The following is a 19,621-nucleotide window of genomic DNA, read 5'->3' as shown; positions in this document are numbered from 1 at the left end:
CGCAGACGCACTTTCGTAAACTCGAATGGTGTGATCAGCCACACGACGGGCCTTCACATCCTCTTCGCTTGGTTCCCGTTGACTGACGCCTTCCATAGGCTCCATCTCGGCGGGTAATGGGTCCATACCCATAGTTAATGGGTATGTGCCCATATATGCGGAATTTATCATTCTCTACTTCGTATTCTTAGATCCCTGGAAGTCCTCAAAGCACTCCCGGCGGAGTGGTGCAGCGATTAAGAGATGCGGCACTACCCTGAGATGAGAGGTGCCGCCATTGGTGGGGCTTGCGAGACCCAGGCTGCTATTCCCGAGCAACTTCTTGCGACCAATCAGTGATTTAACGGCCACCAGACATGAAGTAACACGGTGGTTTGGGCTAGTTGGTTGCTTTTCATAATGCAGACAAGTTTCGCAGCATGGATAAAACGCACACAGAAGACAAGGAACAAACAAGACAGGACTGTGCTGCACTTCCTGACATGGCGGGCAGGTTGCCCACAATCCGGTGGGCAGGTCGTGGTCACGTCATAAGGTCACGTGGCCTAAGTGGCCCACTGTCTTCTAGGTTTGGCACGGGCAGGGAAACTTCATATTTGGTTCCTTTTAATGTCCCACAATAATTTTTGCCCCCTAGGTTAGCCCGTTATACTTAGTGGCACGGGCAGGGGCACTTGTTTTTATATAGTCCCACAATCATTTTTGTCCTATAGGTTGCTCCTCTGGGGATATTTCTTCGATTTTTCGTTCACGGCCGACGAACCCGACGACGATGCCGGCTTTTCCGCGACACGGAGCCCGTACCGCTCTCGCGTTAACAATCGAACCACACGAAGAAAAAGAACACGGGACAGCACTGGACAAACAAATTATGTTTTATTGAAAGATGGCGAACCAAAGCAACGGAACCGCACGTGCGTATCAGGCGCACTATGTGTTGTTTGGTCTCCTAGGTTCGTCATCTTTCAATAAACGCCATTTGTTAGTCCAGCACTGCGCCTTCTGCTCGCGTCTTGTGCTCGGTGGAGCGCATATGGCAGATTCTCTCAGATCAAGAATAGCAGTTTACCAATATCCCTCAAAAGAAAAGTGTACAACAGCTGTATCTTATCGGTACTCACCTACGGGGCGGAAACGTGGAGGTTTCCAGAGATGTACCAACTAGCCCGTCAGAAAGTTCTACTTAACGAAAAGGGTTCAGCTTAAAGGGGCTGCGAAACACTGCTTGAACGGATGCCGGTTTCACTTCAAAAATGGATTCGTTATGTCACGCAGATGCTGACTCAAAAAGAATTACGAGAATCGATGCATAGGAACGGGAGTTATTCAAAGAATAAATTTCAAAATACAAGCAAACAAAATGCTGCCCTCAACTCGATTTTCCCGCAGCTTCCCATTCCCATTACACTCTCCCAATGACGACACTCAGCGCGACCAATCAAAACAGCCTATCTAAGCAGTTTGCACTCCGTGGTTGCCTCTTATCTGTAATACCCCTGTCACACGGGACTTCTCGGCCTTTGCCGTAAAGTTGTCTTATTGCACTAAAGGAGCAAAACCGAAAAGGAGCAGCGACGCTGCTACACGACAAATCCAAAGGAGCTAGAACGAGGCCTCCGTGAATGCCAAAAGTCACCGCTGTGTGTGAAGCGGCGCTAGTAGCATTATGAAATTAAAGCAGACGGTAGCACTTCAGCTAAGAGTGCATTCGTTTATGTTGGAAAAAGTAGCTATCACGATAATAAACGAGCGTTCTGACAGTGAGAAACGGATATTTTGAAACAAAGTTGTTGTTTTTTTTCATCGTTCTCGGTTCGACCACGGTAGGCACACTTTTCCGTTCGGCTCCTCGTTGTGTTCGAGAAGCGTGCTTTGTTGCTCGTGTCTTTGTGCACACAAGCAAACTCAAAACACGCACTCAACAAAGAGCAAACGAAGAAAAACAGCAAAGCGAGATGCGCAAGCACGTGTGTGTCGATGCGGCTGCTGAAAAGCGTTCAAGTCCTTTCTTAGCAGTGTGGATGTCTTTAGTCACAGCCTCTTCTACGGTTAAGTGCACTGTAACGCAAAATTAACCATTAAATAAGGTAAATTAGATATTTTTTTACGGTTTCCAAATTAAAATTGCGTCAATTTTTTATTCTTTGAGCTCGCTAGCTGGCGCTGCCGTCTGGGTTGCTCCTTTAAGCAACTTTAAGGCCGCTGACGGCCGCCTTTATTGCTACGGACCTTTATCGCAAAGGTCTCGACGCTTTGCCGTGTAGATGCGCGTCACGCGAGTTTGGGGCAAAGGACCTTAATTTCTAAGGCCTTACAAGTGCCCGTGTGACAGGGGTATAACTCGTTCATGCCAAGGCTGGCAGCGCCGTTAGCATAGTTACAACAACCATGTGAACGCACAGCCGACCCAGCGATGCTTCATCGTCACGTCGACGGCGCAGAAGGAAACACTGATCAGTGACGATCCCTTACTTATGGATCCGAACTCGAGCGCGAGATACTGCGAAGGTGTGACAGCCTGCACAAGATATCAGACACATTTAGCATAGCGTGTACCGCTACTGCTTAACGCCTACCATCGCCCGTCGCTCCTAGCGCGCTGGCTAGTCACGGCGAGCAAGGAGCGCGCGCTGTTGACTAGGGTGCCTCGATGCGCGCCCGCTCTCCGCTTAGGGTGAGGACAACCGCGTCGTCTGCTAGCGCGACCGCCATTTTCTTGCTTCCGCTGGTCGCGAGACGCTCGTTTGCTGCGTGGCGCGCCTAGATAGAGGTGGCCCCGCTTGCATTGGGAGCTTGAATTTGACTTTACTTTTGAAAATCATTCATTTTATAGTTTAGATGAAAAGTAAGAGTAAAGATTCGGTGATGCATTCGCTATTTCGAGACGATTAGCGAAAGTATAGCGGATATCTTTCTTTGTTTTGCTATAGGTGATCACGGCGGGCAGCTGATCGTCGTCGTTGGAATACCGGCGCCACGGAGTTGCTATCATTGCGCTTACTTGTGGATATAGCGGAAAGAGGGTGAAGTGCGCCAAGTGAACAGCTGCATATTCAAGTACGAACGCATGACATACTTACGTTAACTTACACTATTATGCAATGGTGGCAAAAACATTTTGCAGTCAAAACATAAAAACCTAGGCGCACGCAAGAACAATCATTTAATGCCTTAATGCACAAGTACAATATCTACAAAATGATTACAAAAGACGATTCAATGCAAGCGTAATGCAACTTGTGTGTCTTACGCTTTAATTTTTCTCACGCTTATGTGCATGCACACGAAAAGTTCACACTTATTACAGCGTCTTCAAGGAAGAGAAACACCAGCACAAGTTTTACTTCCGTGACCACCAGCACGTGTGGCTGGGTACTGACGTAGATGTATACGTAGCCGCAGTCTTGTGTAGGCGGCTATCAGCATTTTTCCTATTGCTTCCTTGTGATCTGCACATGTGTTCAGGCATGGTCGGTCTATCTTTGCAAAGTATTCAGTGAGCGATTTCAGCGGGGACTTCATCGTGTGTATTTTGTTAGTGCACCACGCGGCAGCGCCTGTGAAGTACTCCTCGTAGTTCTTGAGAGTGCGCATCACTTCACTGCTAGGATAAATCAAGTTTCCTCCATCCCTCACATACTCCTTCAGAATTGTCAAAGAGGCATATTCATTACAAGCTGTTCCGATGAGAGCATCTTTGCACTGGGAGCAAGACACAGACTTTAAGACGCTTTTCAGGATGAACCCTCCCAGGTAGTACAAAATGGAACATTCCGTTGACGTCAGTTCTTCGATGAACAAAATCTCAGAGTCATCTATTTCTTCAGGCAAATTTTCTGAGTGGTGCTTCTTTGCTTGAGAAAGGAGATCGACGAGGTACTCTCGATCATCAAGCTCATAGCTTGTTGTTCGTGGCGTGTGTAGAAATTGGCTCACACTAACAAGCCTCAGAGCACATTTTAAATCATATGCCGTCGGCACTGGCTTCCTTAGGCGTACTACTGAAAAAAGATTTTCGAGGCAGTCTTGAAGTAGCCTGCTTGTTAAGAAAAACTCGTAGCGTTCATTGCCCAGAAAAACTTCTTGGAGGCGAAGGACAACTGTCGTGGAAATAAGCAGCCCAGCTTGGGATGGTTTCCACTGAGAGGTGGCGCCCATATTCATCCCTTGTATAGTTTCTGCTGCAAGGCGCAAGGTTTTCAGAGCAGCGTAATATTTCTCCATATTTCGGTGGCTTAAAGCTAAAGTGGGATGGCGTGATGACATCAGGGCATACCACTTTGACACCAGATCGAAGAACCATGCTGTCGTTTCGGCAGATGGGTCAAGCAGCCCTTCTTTCACCAAAAATCGGATAGCCGGTGCCGCCTCTCTGAAGAATTGAAGAGCTACTCCTACCTTCATTTTTGTAAAGTGGCCGGAGCTGACATGAACTTCCGATAGGGCAGGGGCTACTTTAAGTTCCCTCTCTGCGTCGTAGTCCACCACTGCCTGGACGTGCTCCAGTTTCACGTTTGGTGACGGGAGGTTGTTGTCGAGCACGGTGGCATCGCTCAGTGCAAACACTTTCGAGCTTAAAAGTTGCCCTCGTAGGTTCTTCAACACATGTGCTGCATCAGCAGTGAAAAAAAGCTCTTTCCCGTCCAAGCATGGATGCGGTATTGAGCACACTGTGGTAGAATTTCTGTGGCTTGAAAATCCTAATTCTCGCCACATCGCTCGATTTGCTGATCCCATGTCACATGTGACAGCACGGACTCTGAGGGAAATCTGGCCACAGCGCCGAATGATGTCGAGTACATAGTCTTTAAGCACGGCACCTTCCACGTGTTGGCCAGTGAATTCATAGCCGATGACCTGCTTCCACCGCTGATTGATTCCTCCCAGCATGAACACCAAAGCGTGATTGGCGGGCTCCTCTGGCTTCGAAGGAAGTGTTATACTTCCAAGGAGAACGTCTTCACCTCGATCCAGTTCAAATGCTGTAGCAATTTCCATCTCGTCTAGAAACAGCACACAGTCTTTTTCCACGTTTTCCATTGTGTCAGTCTTGCACTTCATGACATCAAAAACTTCTTGAAGAATGCCTGGAAGGAACCTCAGTCCCTGGATCCTCCGTGCCAACGTCCTGCTGGACGGAAGAGGGTAACCCAACTTCCTCAATGTCTCATATCCTGTCGTTCCGCAAGCAAACTTAATTTGCAACCCTTGCTTAACCGTCTCCGCAGACCACGTGTGACCCTGAGTGCTATTTTTAGAAATAGCGGAAATTTGGTCTGCATTCAAGAACCGTGTATTTTTTGCGAAATTATCAGCCATGCTTTCATGCTTTTGAACTTGCTTTTTGAGCTTTTGGATTGTCTTGTTAGCAATTGTGTGATGTTCTTGAAGCGTGGCGTATTTCCTTTCCATGTCTACCAACTGCTTTCTCAACTCAGCACAATCCGTTTGTGTCCCACTAGCTGTAGGTGTTTCATCTGTCGAGCTTGGACTTCCGACGTTCGAAGATTCTACATCTAAGCTGTCGACTTGGAGATTGACCGATGACGTATCTCGGGACACCATTTCGGTTGAATCGGGGAGCAAATCTGCCTCTGATGCGATGTGAAGTCCTTCAGCGGGGTTGTTCACCTCTTCATTGGCGGATATGGGCACAAGCTGCGTTCTGTCTCTAGGTGGCTTTCGGTTCCTTGGAGCAACTGGAAGCAGGAGGATGTACAAACCAATGATCAAACTGAGCACTATGTAAAGGAAAAATGCGGGAATCACGGGATATGGAAAATCAAGATAAAGAGCAAAGCGAAAACAAGGCATGACCAGCGTCTCGGCATTTTATTTTTCAGTCTTTAGTTTTGCACAAAAAATTCTAAGGGTAGGGGCCAAAAGGTGCACATAAGTACTTCACTTGTTCCCCGCTCCCTGTATTAATTACAATGCCGTCTTGGTTAATTCCATTTGTATTAATTAGAGAAGGCGACCGATTCTGCCTTTTCAAGTAAGAATGGGTTAAGTGGGCGTTTGAGATGAAGGCTGCTGCGTGAGCCGATCGACAGTAGAATTGAATAAGTGGGAGGCTTCTTGATGAGCGTGCGAGAAGACATGCATGCATGCACACATAACCTGTTAAAGGCGAAATAAGTGACCCATACCGGGCAAGCGGCTCAAATGCCACCACTTTTTTTAGTAACGAATGTATGCACTTATACAGAATCAGGCAGCGAATCAAACGGGAAATACCTACCCCTGAATGAGAAAACCGTTGGTACAGCATTAGGTTTCAGCTTTTTCCATCCATCTGCCCGGTTTTGCTCAAAACATGATTCTTCAAAGTGAGCCTGCATGAAAAATTTTTTTTGCTAATATAAATGCCTTATTCCCCGAAAAATAAGATTAAATTACGATAAATCAAGAAAATCAAACAAACGCACGCCGGCACGCATATGGGCTCACATCCGCACACATTTACAAAATAGAGATGTACTTCACACTACTCCGTTTTTTTTTATTTCCATGCGCTACTTCCATGACATATAAGCTAGAATAAATGTCATGAATAACAATTTTCGCACTGAACAAAAGTATAAAAGATCTGAATTTGATGCAATGTGGACAAACACAAGCCTAAAACGCGTCCCATGCTATTCTGCACTCCGGGATTCCCTTTTCATACTGCTATACAGGTATGCGCCTGCCAAAATTAAGCGGGCAGCGAGGGCTTTTTGTGAAGTAAGCGTGATGCACTGCTGCTCAAGATTCGTGGCTGACAAAGATCGTAATAATTTTAGAAGGCTGAGCCTTATTGCCACGTGAAATGAACGGAAACGTAAATGCGCCAGAGGTTCCATATCGCCCCCCAAGCTCTAAGAGACTACGACCGTTTGCAGCGATCAAATATCAGAAACCTGCAAAAGCATGACATGACGCCTCCGACAGGAACACGAAATCGTAAATATGGTCATCAGAAACAGACTCAAAGACAAGCTGACACGAGCCTCGAAATAAATTTAGCACTGCTGAGAAGTCGGGTACTTACGCTGCATATGCAAGAGTAGTTCGTCGGCTGCCACTTGTCCCGCTTCACTTTCACAGTCCATAGAAGACGTCGTTTTTTGTCTCTAGGAAACGAAAACATTCTCCAGCCATTTTTAGCGCTGTTAGTGCACTGGGGAACGCAGCACCCAGGCATTCTGCAAAAAGACTGTGAAGAATGCCGCTTTCCGTGTCTAGCGTGGGCAGTCGACGGGACGCGGGAGCGGAATGCAAGAAAATGGCAGCGGCGCCTCCCGAGAACCGGTTTTGGCGGCGGCGACCCCTTCAAAGAGTGGCTCCACCCTCAGCGCGGAGAGCGGGCGCGCATCGAGGCACCCTACTGTTGACGGGAACGTGGCGCCATCTGGCGCCGCCGCCCAGTGATCCTCCACAAGCTGACGATGCGCACTGCCAGCTAAATGTGAAACGAACGCATCCTTCCTTGGGACCGAAACCAACGCTTATAGAGTGCAATGGCTCGATGGGATCGATTCCGCAAAGCCGCTCTCAGATATATAGGGTAGCCATAGGTGTTGACTGCTAAGTCGTAGGATGTTTACAGAGAGGCGCATAGTCCTTCGATGCAAAAAGTAGCCAGAGCCTCTGGTGGTGCATTTTTGTTTTACTTGGTTTACAGTGCTTTTATCTAAGGCAAACAAGTTGGTTTTGATAATGTAATATAAAACACAAAACTTGACATAATGTACGTCCACATATTAACACAATTTGCAGTATATTTATTCTTTGCCCAATCACAAAGCTCCCACTAAGTGATGTCATATCCGCTGCTAAAAACCGCCACTGTATGGTGACACCGTCATCGCCACTAATTTGTTTTTGCGAGCTAATTAAAATATTAAAAACCGCAGTATACGTGGTACGACTGTTGCTAATAACATCACTATAACTCATTCTACGCAACCAACAGGCAAAACAATGCACTGAAAATGTGTTTCGGGGCGCCTTTAAGAGAAGGACACGACAGCGTATTGCAGCATTGCCAAGGAATCCACGTAACGCCATCGTCCTTCGGTGCGACTGCTTTCCAGGACAATTTAAGGAAAGGAACATATCTTGGTGGACACCCGAACCCCGCTGTAAGGCAAAGAAAATGAGAATAAGGTAAGGAAAATCCATTTCCTTACGGTGCGGTTCAGGTGTCCACCGAGATGCGCCATTTTTCGCTCACGGCCAATGACGCCGACGACACCGGCTTTTCTGCGACACGAGCTCCTTAACGCTGTCGCGTTAAAGATGATAGGTGTAACGTTAACAGACTGGAAGCGGGCAGAGTGGGTGAGGGAACAGACGCGTGTTAATGAAATCCTAGTCGAAATCAAGAGGAGGAAATGGGCTTGGGCAGGGCATGTGATGCGAAGGCAAGATAACCGCTGGTCCTTAAGGGTAACGAAGTGGATTCCAAGAGAAGGCAAGCGTAGCAGGGGGCGGCAGAAAGTTACGTGGGCGGATGAGATTAAGAAGTCTGCGGGGATAAGGTGGCCGCAGCTGGCACAGGACAGGGTTAATTGGAGAGACATGGGAGAGGACTTTGTCCTGCAGTGGGTGTAGTCAGGCTGATGATGATGATTATGATAACGACGATGATGATGATGATTATGAACCAGCACCCTGTTGCAGTTATATAAGAAAATCTGAAGAGAAGATAAAAGGTAAAAGAGACGCAATTGGAATCAAGGAGAGGACCTAATACTAACGTACTGTCATCGCATAATGATGATTAGGCACCCCTGTAATTTTTGTTCTTGACCGGCATGGGAGGCGGATTTGCGAAATTGTTGTGGACGCGTCCCGGCACTCGACACTCCCGCTATCGTCATGTTTTAGCAGCAGGGCTACATGACGCCTGTCCTGTTGTGTTCGTGTGCCTCTTTTGTCCTTGTTGTTTTCGCGCCGTCCTGACATGATCAAGCAGCTACATCCTGGCTGGCCCCTCGATTGCATCCAGTGGACTAACGGCTCACGGAACAGGTGCATCCTAGATTTCATCAGGTAGTACCACTTTTATATAAACTTGCTTCCTCGTTCTCTTGCCTTGTGCCACAGGGCAAACTGCCGAATAAAAACGAGAGAGAGAGAGAGAATAAACATTTAATTGTAAAAAGAAGACCGGAGCGGATTGTGGGTGGGGTCCTCAGGCCAAGACTCCAGTGGCTTCCGTCGGCGCTTTGGCGATGGCGACTAGCGCCTCCTGGTCCTCCAGGGTGCCGATAGCCAGCGTCACCTCCCACTGCTCCAGCGCCGCATTGTGCGGCTTTAAGTGGTTCGGATTATCTGAGCATGTCAATTTAATGTGCGTGGATGTGGGAATTTCACCACACCAAGGACATGTATCTGCGCATAATGTTGGGTGAATGCGGTGTAAGTGGTGAAGATTGGGGAAAGTTAGTGTTTGGATGCGTCTTAAATGGTAGGAGTCCTTCGGGAAAAGTTTCTTATGTGGCGAGGGGTAGAGACGCCTATTTAGGCTGAGGGTCTCTAGGCGGGTTAAAAAATGGGTTGAGAGGGGGTACAGAGTAGAAACAGTGTGCCCCGCTCGGTTGGTGTAATGTCGAGCTAGGACATCTGCCCTAATATTGCCATCGAGACCTGCATGTGCTGGGACCCAGGTGATGACGTGATTATACTGGAGATGGCCGCCAAGTACGCGGAGAGCCATGCGCGGGACACGTCCACTCGTATAGGTTCTACAGGCGGCTTGGGAGTCTGTAAAAATGTGAGTGCCGTGGTGTTGGGTGTCGTATTTTGATGGTGATGACTATTGCTATGGCTTCTGCGGCCGCCCGAATCCTGTGCCGTGAAGGACGCTCCAAGAAAATGGGTGTTGGCGTGATTGACAGCAGCGCAAGCATATCTGTGGGGCTGTGCATAAGAAGCCACATCCGCATACATGGCCGAGGTGCCTTGGCCGTATTGCCTACGAAGGCTGCGAAGACGGGCCTGACGGCGCGGGGCCTGTGACTCGTGATTCATATGATGAGGAATAGGGTCCATGTAAAGGCGTGAGTGGACAGCATTTGGAAGAACTCCGGTCAGGGCCATGGTCCTGGTGGCTTGCGGGTCACCTATCCTTGAAAGGATGGCCCTACCCGCCGAGGTGGTGAGGAGACGAGTCTGTTGGATTTCCGAGTTGGATTTCCGCAAACATGTTGTGAATCCAAAGTGCAAGCAGTCTAGTGGTGGGTGTACACATGGGAAGGCCCAGGGCTGTTTTAAAGAGGGTACGGATAAGGACATCGATCCTACTCTCGGCGGTGCGATCAATATTGTAGTATGGGAGGCCATACTGGATTTGACTCATGGCCAGGGCCGTGACTAGGCGGTGTCATCTTCGCGCGTGCCCTTGCGATGTACAGCGATACGTCGTACCATACGTGCGATCTTGAGCACAGACGTGCGTAGAGCGGCAATGGTGTGGTTGGGATTGCCGTCATGCTGGACCCAGAGGCCAAGCACTCGGATGAGTGATTTTTCTTCTATAGGGTGTTCGTGAATTTCGAGCATGATTGGGCCGGGGGAACGATAGCGGGGACCATGAACACGGATATTATTTCCGATTTGTCCAGTGCACACTGCAAACCGCTGGTCTGGACAAAATGCTAGATCACACTGATGGCTGTTTGTAAGGCTTGATCTTTGATGGCGAGGGATCCTCGGGTTGCCTAGATGGTGATGTCATCCGTACAGATGCTATATCCGATGTCGGAGAATGTAGAGAGCTTGTGGGCGAGAGAGGCCATGGCTATTTTGAACAGTAGTGGTTATAGGACAGCCCCTTGTGGAGTGCCCTTGTCAGGTGTTTGGAAAGGAGACAATTTAGTAGATCCGATACCTATCGTGACTGGCATGCTCGTCAGAGCACAGAGAGAGGGCAGAGGGCAGAGAGAGAGAGAAAGGACAGAGAGGTGAGAGGAAGCCACACACAGAGGGATGTCAGAAGTCCTACTAGCATATGCATTGTTTAGATCACAAAACGCGCGCCCCTTGTTGGTCCAGCCAGAACTTGCAGCCGGAGTAAAGTGCGTGGCCAGCACTCACCCTGAAGAAGATGATGAGCGCTGCCACGAAGACTCCCACGCTCTGGAGGAAGTCGCCGATGACGTGGATGAGCGCGGCACGCACGTTGATGTTCCCCGAGCCCCGCGCTGTGCTGCCCGCGGAGTTGGGCCGCGAGCCGCCCTCGATGTCGGTGGCGCTGCCGTTGGCGTGCGTCTTGAGTTGCGCCTCGTCGACCGCTTCGCCGTGGCCTCCGTGCGAGTGGCCGTGGGGCACGCCGCCCACTTGCAGCGCCACGCCCATGCTGCGTGAACGGAGGCCGAATTCAATGGCGGAGCCACAACAAACTACCGCAAGCTCTCCCCACAGGCTAAAAGCCAGATAGACTCCCCAAAGGACGTGAAAAAGGTACAGCCCTCTCAAATATTCTTAGCCGAAAAAAATTCGGCCCGGCCTGTTTGAAAAGGGTCTGGCTCCGTAACTAAGCCGCCTAGAGCACCATGTTTACTCACATGATATTGACAAGTATTCCGATGCCGGCAGTGATTAGCATGATGGTGGCGTTAATCTCGTACTCTTGGAGGATGATCCTCTGTACGGCCATGTAGACGAGCACTCCAGTCACGACCCAGATAAGCAGGACTGACGTCACCGCACCGATCACCTCTGCAAGGCAAGGAGAAAGGCTTAACAAGTCGCCCCCAAAGGCAATACTGCAGCTGCTGCAGTAGGGTAGTACTTGTCCTCAATAACTCTTTCAGAAACTAGTCGTGCAACCGGGACTGAGTTCCAGGGTCGAGTTTAAGGTTAACCGCGTCCAGTAAAGCTAACGTGTTGGTTAACCGTCACATGTAGATGAACAATATGAAACGACCCAGAATGTCCACAGGGCCGTTACACCCTTTGATTTGCCATAGCTAATTTCAATCTTCAGTCCCGAAAACAGCCCGATGAAGATGCCGTCATGATGTGTACCCACCTGCTCGATACCAACCGAAGCTCATGCGCTTGGTCGGTGGCCGATGCGCTAACCAGATGGAGAACAGACTGATCATGAAGCTGGCGAAGTCGGTGAGCAAGTGTGCAGCATCCGTGGCCACGGCCAAGCTGTTTGCCAGAAGACCACCTATGCACCAGGAGCAGAACGGCATCGTTAGACGCGAGCCGAAAGTGAAACGGCCCTTATCGGCACAAATAGACAGCTCGGAACTCCACACTCCTCAACTGCGAAATCTGCAACGTAACATCCAAGCTTTGTCTGCAGTTTTCAGCTGGCAGTTATCAGCGATAAGCCCTGACTAACGAGCGTGTATATGGCTCTCACAATTCCACCATGGCTCATATAATCCTTCCCTCAAAGAAACCAATCGACTCACCGACAATTTCTAGGATCATGAACAGCAGACAGAGGACGCTGGCAAAGATTAGCTTCTTTCGAGCCAGGTAGTCGACCTCGACGTCGTCCAAAGTGTGGCAATGTTCCTCACTACTCGTCTGAAAGAAAGAGCGGCAAGACAGTGAGGAAAGCACGTAAAAAGGAGACTGTCATTTTTATTACCATTGTTTTCAGCGGATCTCGTATTAGCGAAACACGAACTGTAGCTAAGGCATTGTTGACAGTGAAATATGCTCAGCATACTTCCGTATCTGGCTGCCCTGGGTTAAATGCGAGAGAGGTGCTTACCACGGGCGAGTATGGCGTCAAGTGTCAAGGAACAATGCGCATAAAGCGTGATATGCAGCAAGCAAACTATGACGTCACAAAATCAATGGCCTCACCAATCAATCACCAGTTGGGTTGTTATATCGATTTACTATAGGGGCCGCCATCTTGAATTCCTCGGACTTGAAAATTTCACGCCGAAGGGAGGTGGTAGCAGACCCCAAGAAATCGAGAAACGCAATGAATGAGAGCTCTTAAAAATGAGGGCCAATCTTGTTTTTTCAGAATGCTTATCTTACTTGAGGAGCTCTCCTCATTCCCACCCATAAATCCGCTCCTGTGCCGCAGTTCACAAGGGATGCTACAGATTTAGCCCAATTTCGAGGCTCGTCCAGCAGCGTTTCTCCAGCGTACGACTCAGACAATAAGGGTCGAGGACAATTACTGAGACGACACCTAGCTCGGGTAGTTTGAATTCATTCATAAAGCAAAAACCGCCGTAAAAGGGGCACAAAAAGACGAGCGCGAACCACAGTATGCAGCACTGCTTAAAACTTCAACTTCAGAAACAAGCATACATGCACTCTGAAAAAATTAGCTTCGGTTCAACTACTGCTGCACCTAGTTAATAATAATAATAATAATAATAATAATAATAATAATAATTGGCTTTGGGGGAAAAGAAATGACGCAGCATATCTGTCTCATATATCGGTGGACACCTCAACCGTGCCGTAAGGGAAGGAATAAAGGAGGGAGTGAAAGAAGAAAGGAAGATAGAGGCGCCGTAGTGGAGGGCTCCGGAATAATTTCGACCACCTGGGGATCTTTAACGGGCACTGACATCGCACAGCACACGGGCGCCTTTGCGTTTCGCCTCCATCAAAACTCAGCCGCTGCGACCGAGTTCGAAATCGGGAACTCCGGATAAGTAGCCGAGCGCCCTAACCACTGAGCATTCGCATCTGTGCGGTTGTCATTTCGGGGACAAGCTACCGCGTCTTCAAGATCTGTCTCACTCCGAACTTTCCGCTGAGGTAATCAGGGGCTGTTTTTGCTGTGTGCATGCATTCCCGCGAATTCGGCCCCTTTTGTGGCCTGCACCAGCCCTCGTCTCTAGTTCTAAAACAGTACAGCCGCCTCATACTCAGCAGAGGGAGCGAGAAAGGTAGAGACTTTGAGGAAGGGTGGACAGGTCGGCCGCAAAAGCATGCATCTGACCTGTTACTCTCCGGGGCGGGGGGGGGGGGGGGGGGAAGAGAGACAGTAAGAGGAAGTGCAGATGCGAGTTGATGGTGGCATGATACAATACGCTGCGCACGATACGCGACAATGAACAAATCACACACACACTCCATGAGCGCTTCAAAGACAAACGTCCAAGCCGATCGCACACGAGCCGTCCTTAAGACATTTAAAAGGCTTCGTAGAGACACAACCGGAAAAGACCGAGTTCCCAGGTAGACTTACAGCCGTCATCGCCAGGCAAGCAACCAGCCTCGTCCACGAGGTAAGTTTAGGAGCCAAGAAGGCAGCGAGGCAGGCACTAGGAAAGCAGAGCTCGGAATACCCGAATCAGTCCACGCCACGGCAATCGAAAACCCCTGTGACGTGTTCACCCCTCTCTCAACGTGCCGCTGTAGCAGTGCGTAAGACTTTGAACACGGTGGGGAGAGCTTCGCGCGTCCTTCGCCCGAGCGGTGATGCACGGAAAGGCGATCCGCGAACGTGTCGCTGGAGACGCGCACTCTGCGCGCACTGTTACCCGATCTTCTCACGGACTCTGCGGAAAAACCGGCTCGCTGGTGTAGCAGGAACGCGGCCATTGTGCGCGCGTGCCGTTACGCGATACCGCCACAAAGCCGCACGAACGCATTCACCGCGGTTTTCGAGGCTGGAAGAACGCTGCAAGCCGAATAATAGGGGAGGAGCTCGCTCGGGATTACAGATCTACTTACGCTTCCTGAAGTCTAGCTGCGTGTTTAAGAAAGCATAAGATGCCTCCTCCACTTACCAAAGGCGTTTGAGAGTGAAGTCAGATTATGCGCCAAGTATGTGGACAAATTTTGAGAGTGGCCAAAATGTGAGAGTCGGGGTACACTACGGGTACGCCTTTCTTCCTTTCGTATTGCAAAATGGCTGGCCAAGAGGCGGTGGTGGAGCGTGCATTTGCATCGGGTCATCATCGTCACCGCATCATCACCAACCGAGCAGAGTCAACTGCAGGACATGGGCTAATACTGGCAACTTCCAGTTATGCTTGCTGTGCTCACTACGCGGACACATTATCCCAATAAATTATACAAACCTTGACACTCCCTACCCGTAAAATACAGTAACTTGCCGTTTCTCTCTGTTGCTCACTTAAGCCTGCCTATGCACAGCGTTACTAAGTGACGATGACCTGGCTAACAGAATGAGACGACTGTAAGCACCTTTCGTTTCTCATGAGCATGTGCCACCTCAGAAACAATGGTAGGTACAAGCAACGAAGCGGAACGCTCTAGCCATGACGTATAGAAACGTGAAATACTATATATCTTCTGTAGCGGTTATGAAATAACGGCACTTACTTGTAGTACCGCACTGTCCTGCGCGTGGTTTTTCCTTGATGTCGAGTTGGGGTCGATATATGTGCAATCCAAAACGAAAAAGAAAACGCAAGCTAGAAACAACAATATGAAGGTTGCAGAGGAGCATTTCCGTTCTTCATCTTCAGCCGACTCAGTAGCATTTCGTGGCAGAGACACTGTTAAACATGGGTTTCGGTTGCCTTACTCGTATACACCCATGTTAAACAGTACCTCTGGCCCGAAATGCTTGTGGCCACATATGAGTAAGCTAAGCGAAACTCATGTTAAACAGTACCTCTCCCACGAAATGCTAATGATACGGTTGAAGAAAGGAAACGAAAAGGTCCTCTGCGCCCTTCACACTGATGTTTCTAGCTTCTGTTTTCTTTTTCGCTTTGGGTTGCACATAAGTGACCCGAACTCGACATCAAGAAAGAAGCACGCACGGGACAATGCGGTGCTTCAAGAAAGCGCCGTTATTTTCTAACCGCTTCGGAAGATAGTAGTTTACGTTCCGATTAACATTAGACCCCTGAATCCGTACGAAAGGGTAAAGCGAGTAATACGTTTAAAGGCGCTGCGGCGCCTTCGAATTGGATGCGAAGATGATGTTGAATTTTGGTAGTAAGAACAATGCGAACGAATTATGAATGCAGTTATAAATTCTTCAGATGCTTCACAGAAAAAAAACTTATGCTTTTCATGCTTTCAGTGCGGTTGAACACACTAAAATATAGGCGGTCAACTATCGAGCTTATCTCCCCATCGCACAAGAGCGGGCAGAAACCCCGACTGAATATACTCGCGGTTTCGCACACTGAGTGCATTCAAATCTTGAAGCATCGCAAGGTGAAAGTAACGAAGAATCTGTCTGTGCAGCGAGAAAAATTGCGTTGCTGCAGTAGGTTAGACAGTCGCCGATTTTATCACATTTTATTCAGGTATAGTGCGACTGCCCCCTTGATAAACTTGCTCAGGTGCATTCTCGGAACGAAGCGAGACGTTCCAGCTGTCTCGAGTTTTGCGCTGCCTCCTGCAACTGCCAGAGGAAGCTAAAATATAAAAAGTGCGCAAGAGCCCGCACATCGTTTGGCAATGGATCAGCGTCGCTCGCAGCATACTGTCCTTTCAAGCGAACAAGTATTTTTGCTCTCAAGCTGCCGGCTCTGCGAATATCATACTGGTAGGACATCGTGGACAAAGCAAAATAACCAGGTTCTTCATATTTTCATTTTAAGACGATTTTCGAGAATACGCTGAGCTGCGCTCACGATGCATGGCTGCCACCAAGTCAGAGAAATTTCATACCTGCGAGCCGCCGTTGACGGGCATGTGCAGGGAGGGCTGGCCCGTTCCGGGCTCATCCGGGTCCCCGCGGGCCGAGCAGTAGATGATAGAAGATCCGGCGTTTACGATGGACTCGTAGCGGCGCGGCGCGCCAGCCGGACCCATGGGCTGCTGGTGCTTCCTGCAAGTCAGACGCACGTAACCGTCTGCTGAGGAAATCGTGGTTCCGGCACCGCATCCACCACCGCGGCCGGCGGTGACCGCCAAGTCACGCCCCAGCCAACGCATGCACAACATCGTCGTCGGCGGCTGCGCCCTGTGCGGCCTCTGAAGCCTCGCGGTGGCGACTACAGCCCGCGGCCCTTGCGGGGGCCCGGGCCCCTGGAGTACGCTGCCAGCACTGGGCCCCTCCCGCTGCCACCCGCCCCCCTTCTGCGTTGTCGTCGTCGTACTCGCAAACTGTGTGTCGGGCAGTCGCACGCTCCGAAAAAGTCCACGTACTGTTGTTGTTGAAAACGTTTATTGACCAAATTGGGTATAAACCCCACGGCTGGAGGCCCTACTTCAGGATTCTATTGGTCGAAGCTGCTAAGGCGGCTCTGTTTACGAGCTATTTCTGGCCCGCAGGGGCTGCGTTGAGCAGGGCGGCCTCCCACTGGTTAGGGCTTGGGGAAGGGATTAAAAATTTACCAAATTCCTCTTTGCCTTCTCACAGATATTCCGTCCCTTAATTTTGGACTCAGATTCGCAGCCTGACTGGTCCCCCACTAAGCGGCGAATCTGACATACACGCAAAACACAGCCACTAAGCCTTGGAACTTTCGCATTCCTTTAGTCTCCAGTACAACGGAAACATAAATAACCGCTATGAAAAAGATAATGTCAATGGGGAAAAGGAGAAGCCTGAAATTAATGCATAAAACAGAAGTCTAATAATATATCACGGAAAACAAAAAAAAACCGAACACAATGAAGGCGGGGATGTAACCAATGAACTATACGCATCCAAAGGCGGATGTCATCGCTCTGCGCCGCAGAGCCGACCAATTGAGCTGACAAGCGTAACATGCATGCACTGTCGTGTTGTATCTGCTGGCTGTTGCTGCTAGCGCTACATTATCTGGCGGTGCTTAAGGTGTTTGCTAATTACGCCCGAGGATGACTTCAGCACTGGGCAGCAGCAGTGACAATAGGGGAAGAGAAATATTTGCTACGGCACAACGATGGAGGTTACCCCATTATTCAGCAGCACACTCACGCGCCAAAGAATAGCGTGAAATCGACGTAGAAAGGAAGAGAAAGCGAAGGTACATGGCGAAAGGCGAAGCAAGACAACAACAACAACAACAACAACAACAACAACAACAACAACAACAACAACAACAACAACAACAACAACAACAACAACAACAACAACAACAACAACAACAACAACAACAACAACATAATGGAGTCCACAGTGAAGTCAGTTTTCCTCTTCTCTGTTCTACTCAGACTAGTCGCACAATGTATCTCAGGACTACCTATACACATAGATTATTGTGGAAGCTCTTGTCGTGCAGAAACTTGAGCAGGCTCCGCCTTTTACTGTTTTCTGTTCTCCCTCTCAAGCCTTCCTCGAGCGACCGTGAGACTTTGGTAGGCGAACGGACAAGACAGGGAGCCCTTTGAGCAGCCCAACAATTAAAGTAACGGGGAAACTAACCACCGCTACAGCATTACATGCATCATTTTCTATACCGAGATTTCATCGTGTAACGTAAGTACACGTGCACGTATACTTAGCAGGAGCAGTTGTTGAACGAACTAACTGATCCTGCCTGCACACAAATAACGGAAATCATCTTTTTTTGTTGTACCCTGTTCCGTATCTTTGAACTAAAATACACTGACAAGAATTTCCTTTTTTTTAAGACAGTATTTATCATTCAGGGCATGAAAGGGAATGCTTATATATAAATGGAAACAAATCCTCAGGTCTACCGAAGTTCATAAGAGGCCAATGATTGCAGTCTTTGCGTCCAAGCAGGATAAGACTTAGCCATGTCCGGCGAAAGGCGGCCATTGGTCAGATGCCGAATTCTCGTTGGTTTGAGCGTTGGCCTGTGCATTAATATTCAGCGCATATTTCTGGAGACGGTGCGGCTCGAACGAAAACTCGTTAGATCGAGAACGAAAAAAAAAATTCAGAAGAGCGAGTTGACGGGCTAGTTGGTATTGCATGGTGAAGGAACAGCGCTAAGTACGGGACAGGAGACAAACATGGAAGCACAATGACGGGCCCGTCCCTGCGCTTCCATTTTTGTCTCCTGTAACGTACTTAGCTGTTCCTTCACCAGAAAAAATTCCGCTAATAAACAACGAAAAGCGCGTAACCTTGCGCGTGTTAAATGATGCTCTCTCCACTTAGACTTCTGTTGAGTGATATTGGGATTGTAAACCCGAGAGGGGGTCAATTTGATAAAGGTTTGAAGTTGTATCATTTGACTCGACCCCATTTAGTTCATTAGTTAACCTCAGCATCAGGTCTAAAAAGCTTATCTCGCCATTCCACTGAAGTTCAAGGGTAAAAGCAAGGACTTTCACTGACACACCTGTTGGCCGTATTTTCCGCGTGCGAAGAACTTTTGCCTTAGGACTCGTCCCACTCCAATACTGTAAAAAGAGTCACTCCCTCCTTCTGCATAGAATGTGTGCTTCGAAATTCTTGTCAACATGAAATGCATGATAGCTTCGAACATCAGCTACGCGGGCTGTTGGCCGCAGGCTTCACTTCTTCTGTGCTTATGGCAGTTGCCGAAACACTCCTAAAAAATTTGGAGACAGACGAAACTGAACACGTGAAGGCTACGCAATGCCTTATGTTCATAATGCTCCACATAAGCTCAAAAAAGTGGCCAGCAGGCACGTAGTGCCACTTGTCTTCTCAGCGCCAAATAAGATGGCGAAGCTGTGCCCTCGCATCTGCGGTGGTGGTGAGCGCGGTTGAAAAAAGCAACATGAAGAAGCCATCGCAAATGTGCCCCAGGAGTGGTGTACATGATTCCCATGTCCT

General features: G+C 49.0%; 1 protein-coding gene across 4 annotated transcripts in view; it reads right to left on the bottom strand.

Annotated features, from left to right (window-relative positions):
* LOC144129339 (proton-coupled zinc antiporter SLC30A2-like) overlaps positions 1 to 19,621 on the bottom strand; it is a 73,337-nt gene that overhangs the window by 4,124 nt on the left and 49,592 nt on the right. For all 4 annotated transcript variants that reach the window (XM_077663387.1, XM_077663389.1, XM_077663386.1 and 1 more), the window contains 5 exons: positions 16,588 to 16,747; positions 12,420 to 12,537; positions 12,023 to 12,169; positions 11,556 to 11,709; positions 11,086 to 11,347 (listed from right to left, as the gene is read on the bottom strand). In XM_077663387.1, coding sequence (XP_077519513.1) covers positions 11,086 to 11,347; positions 11,556 to 11,709; positions 12,023 to 12,169; positions 12,420 to 12,537; positions 16,588 to 16,747 — 841 coding nt within the window. The remainder of the gene's footprint in view (positions 1 to 11,085; positions 11,348 to 11,555; positions 11,710 to 12,022; positions 12,170 to 12,419; positions 12,538 to 16,587; positions 16,748 to 19,621) is intronic.

Source organism: Amblyomma americanum, chromosome 4 (genome assembly GCF_052857255.1).
Source record: "Amblyomma americanum isolate KBUSLIRL-KWMA chromosome 4, ASM5285725v1, whole genome shotgun sequence".
NCBI lineage: Eukaryota > Metazoa > Arthropoda > Arachnida > Ixodida > Ixodidae > Amblyomma > Amblyomma americanum.
The sequence above is the reverse complement of the archived record's forward strand: the minus strand, read 5'-3'. Positions and strand labels throughout refer to the sequence as shown.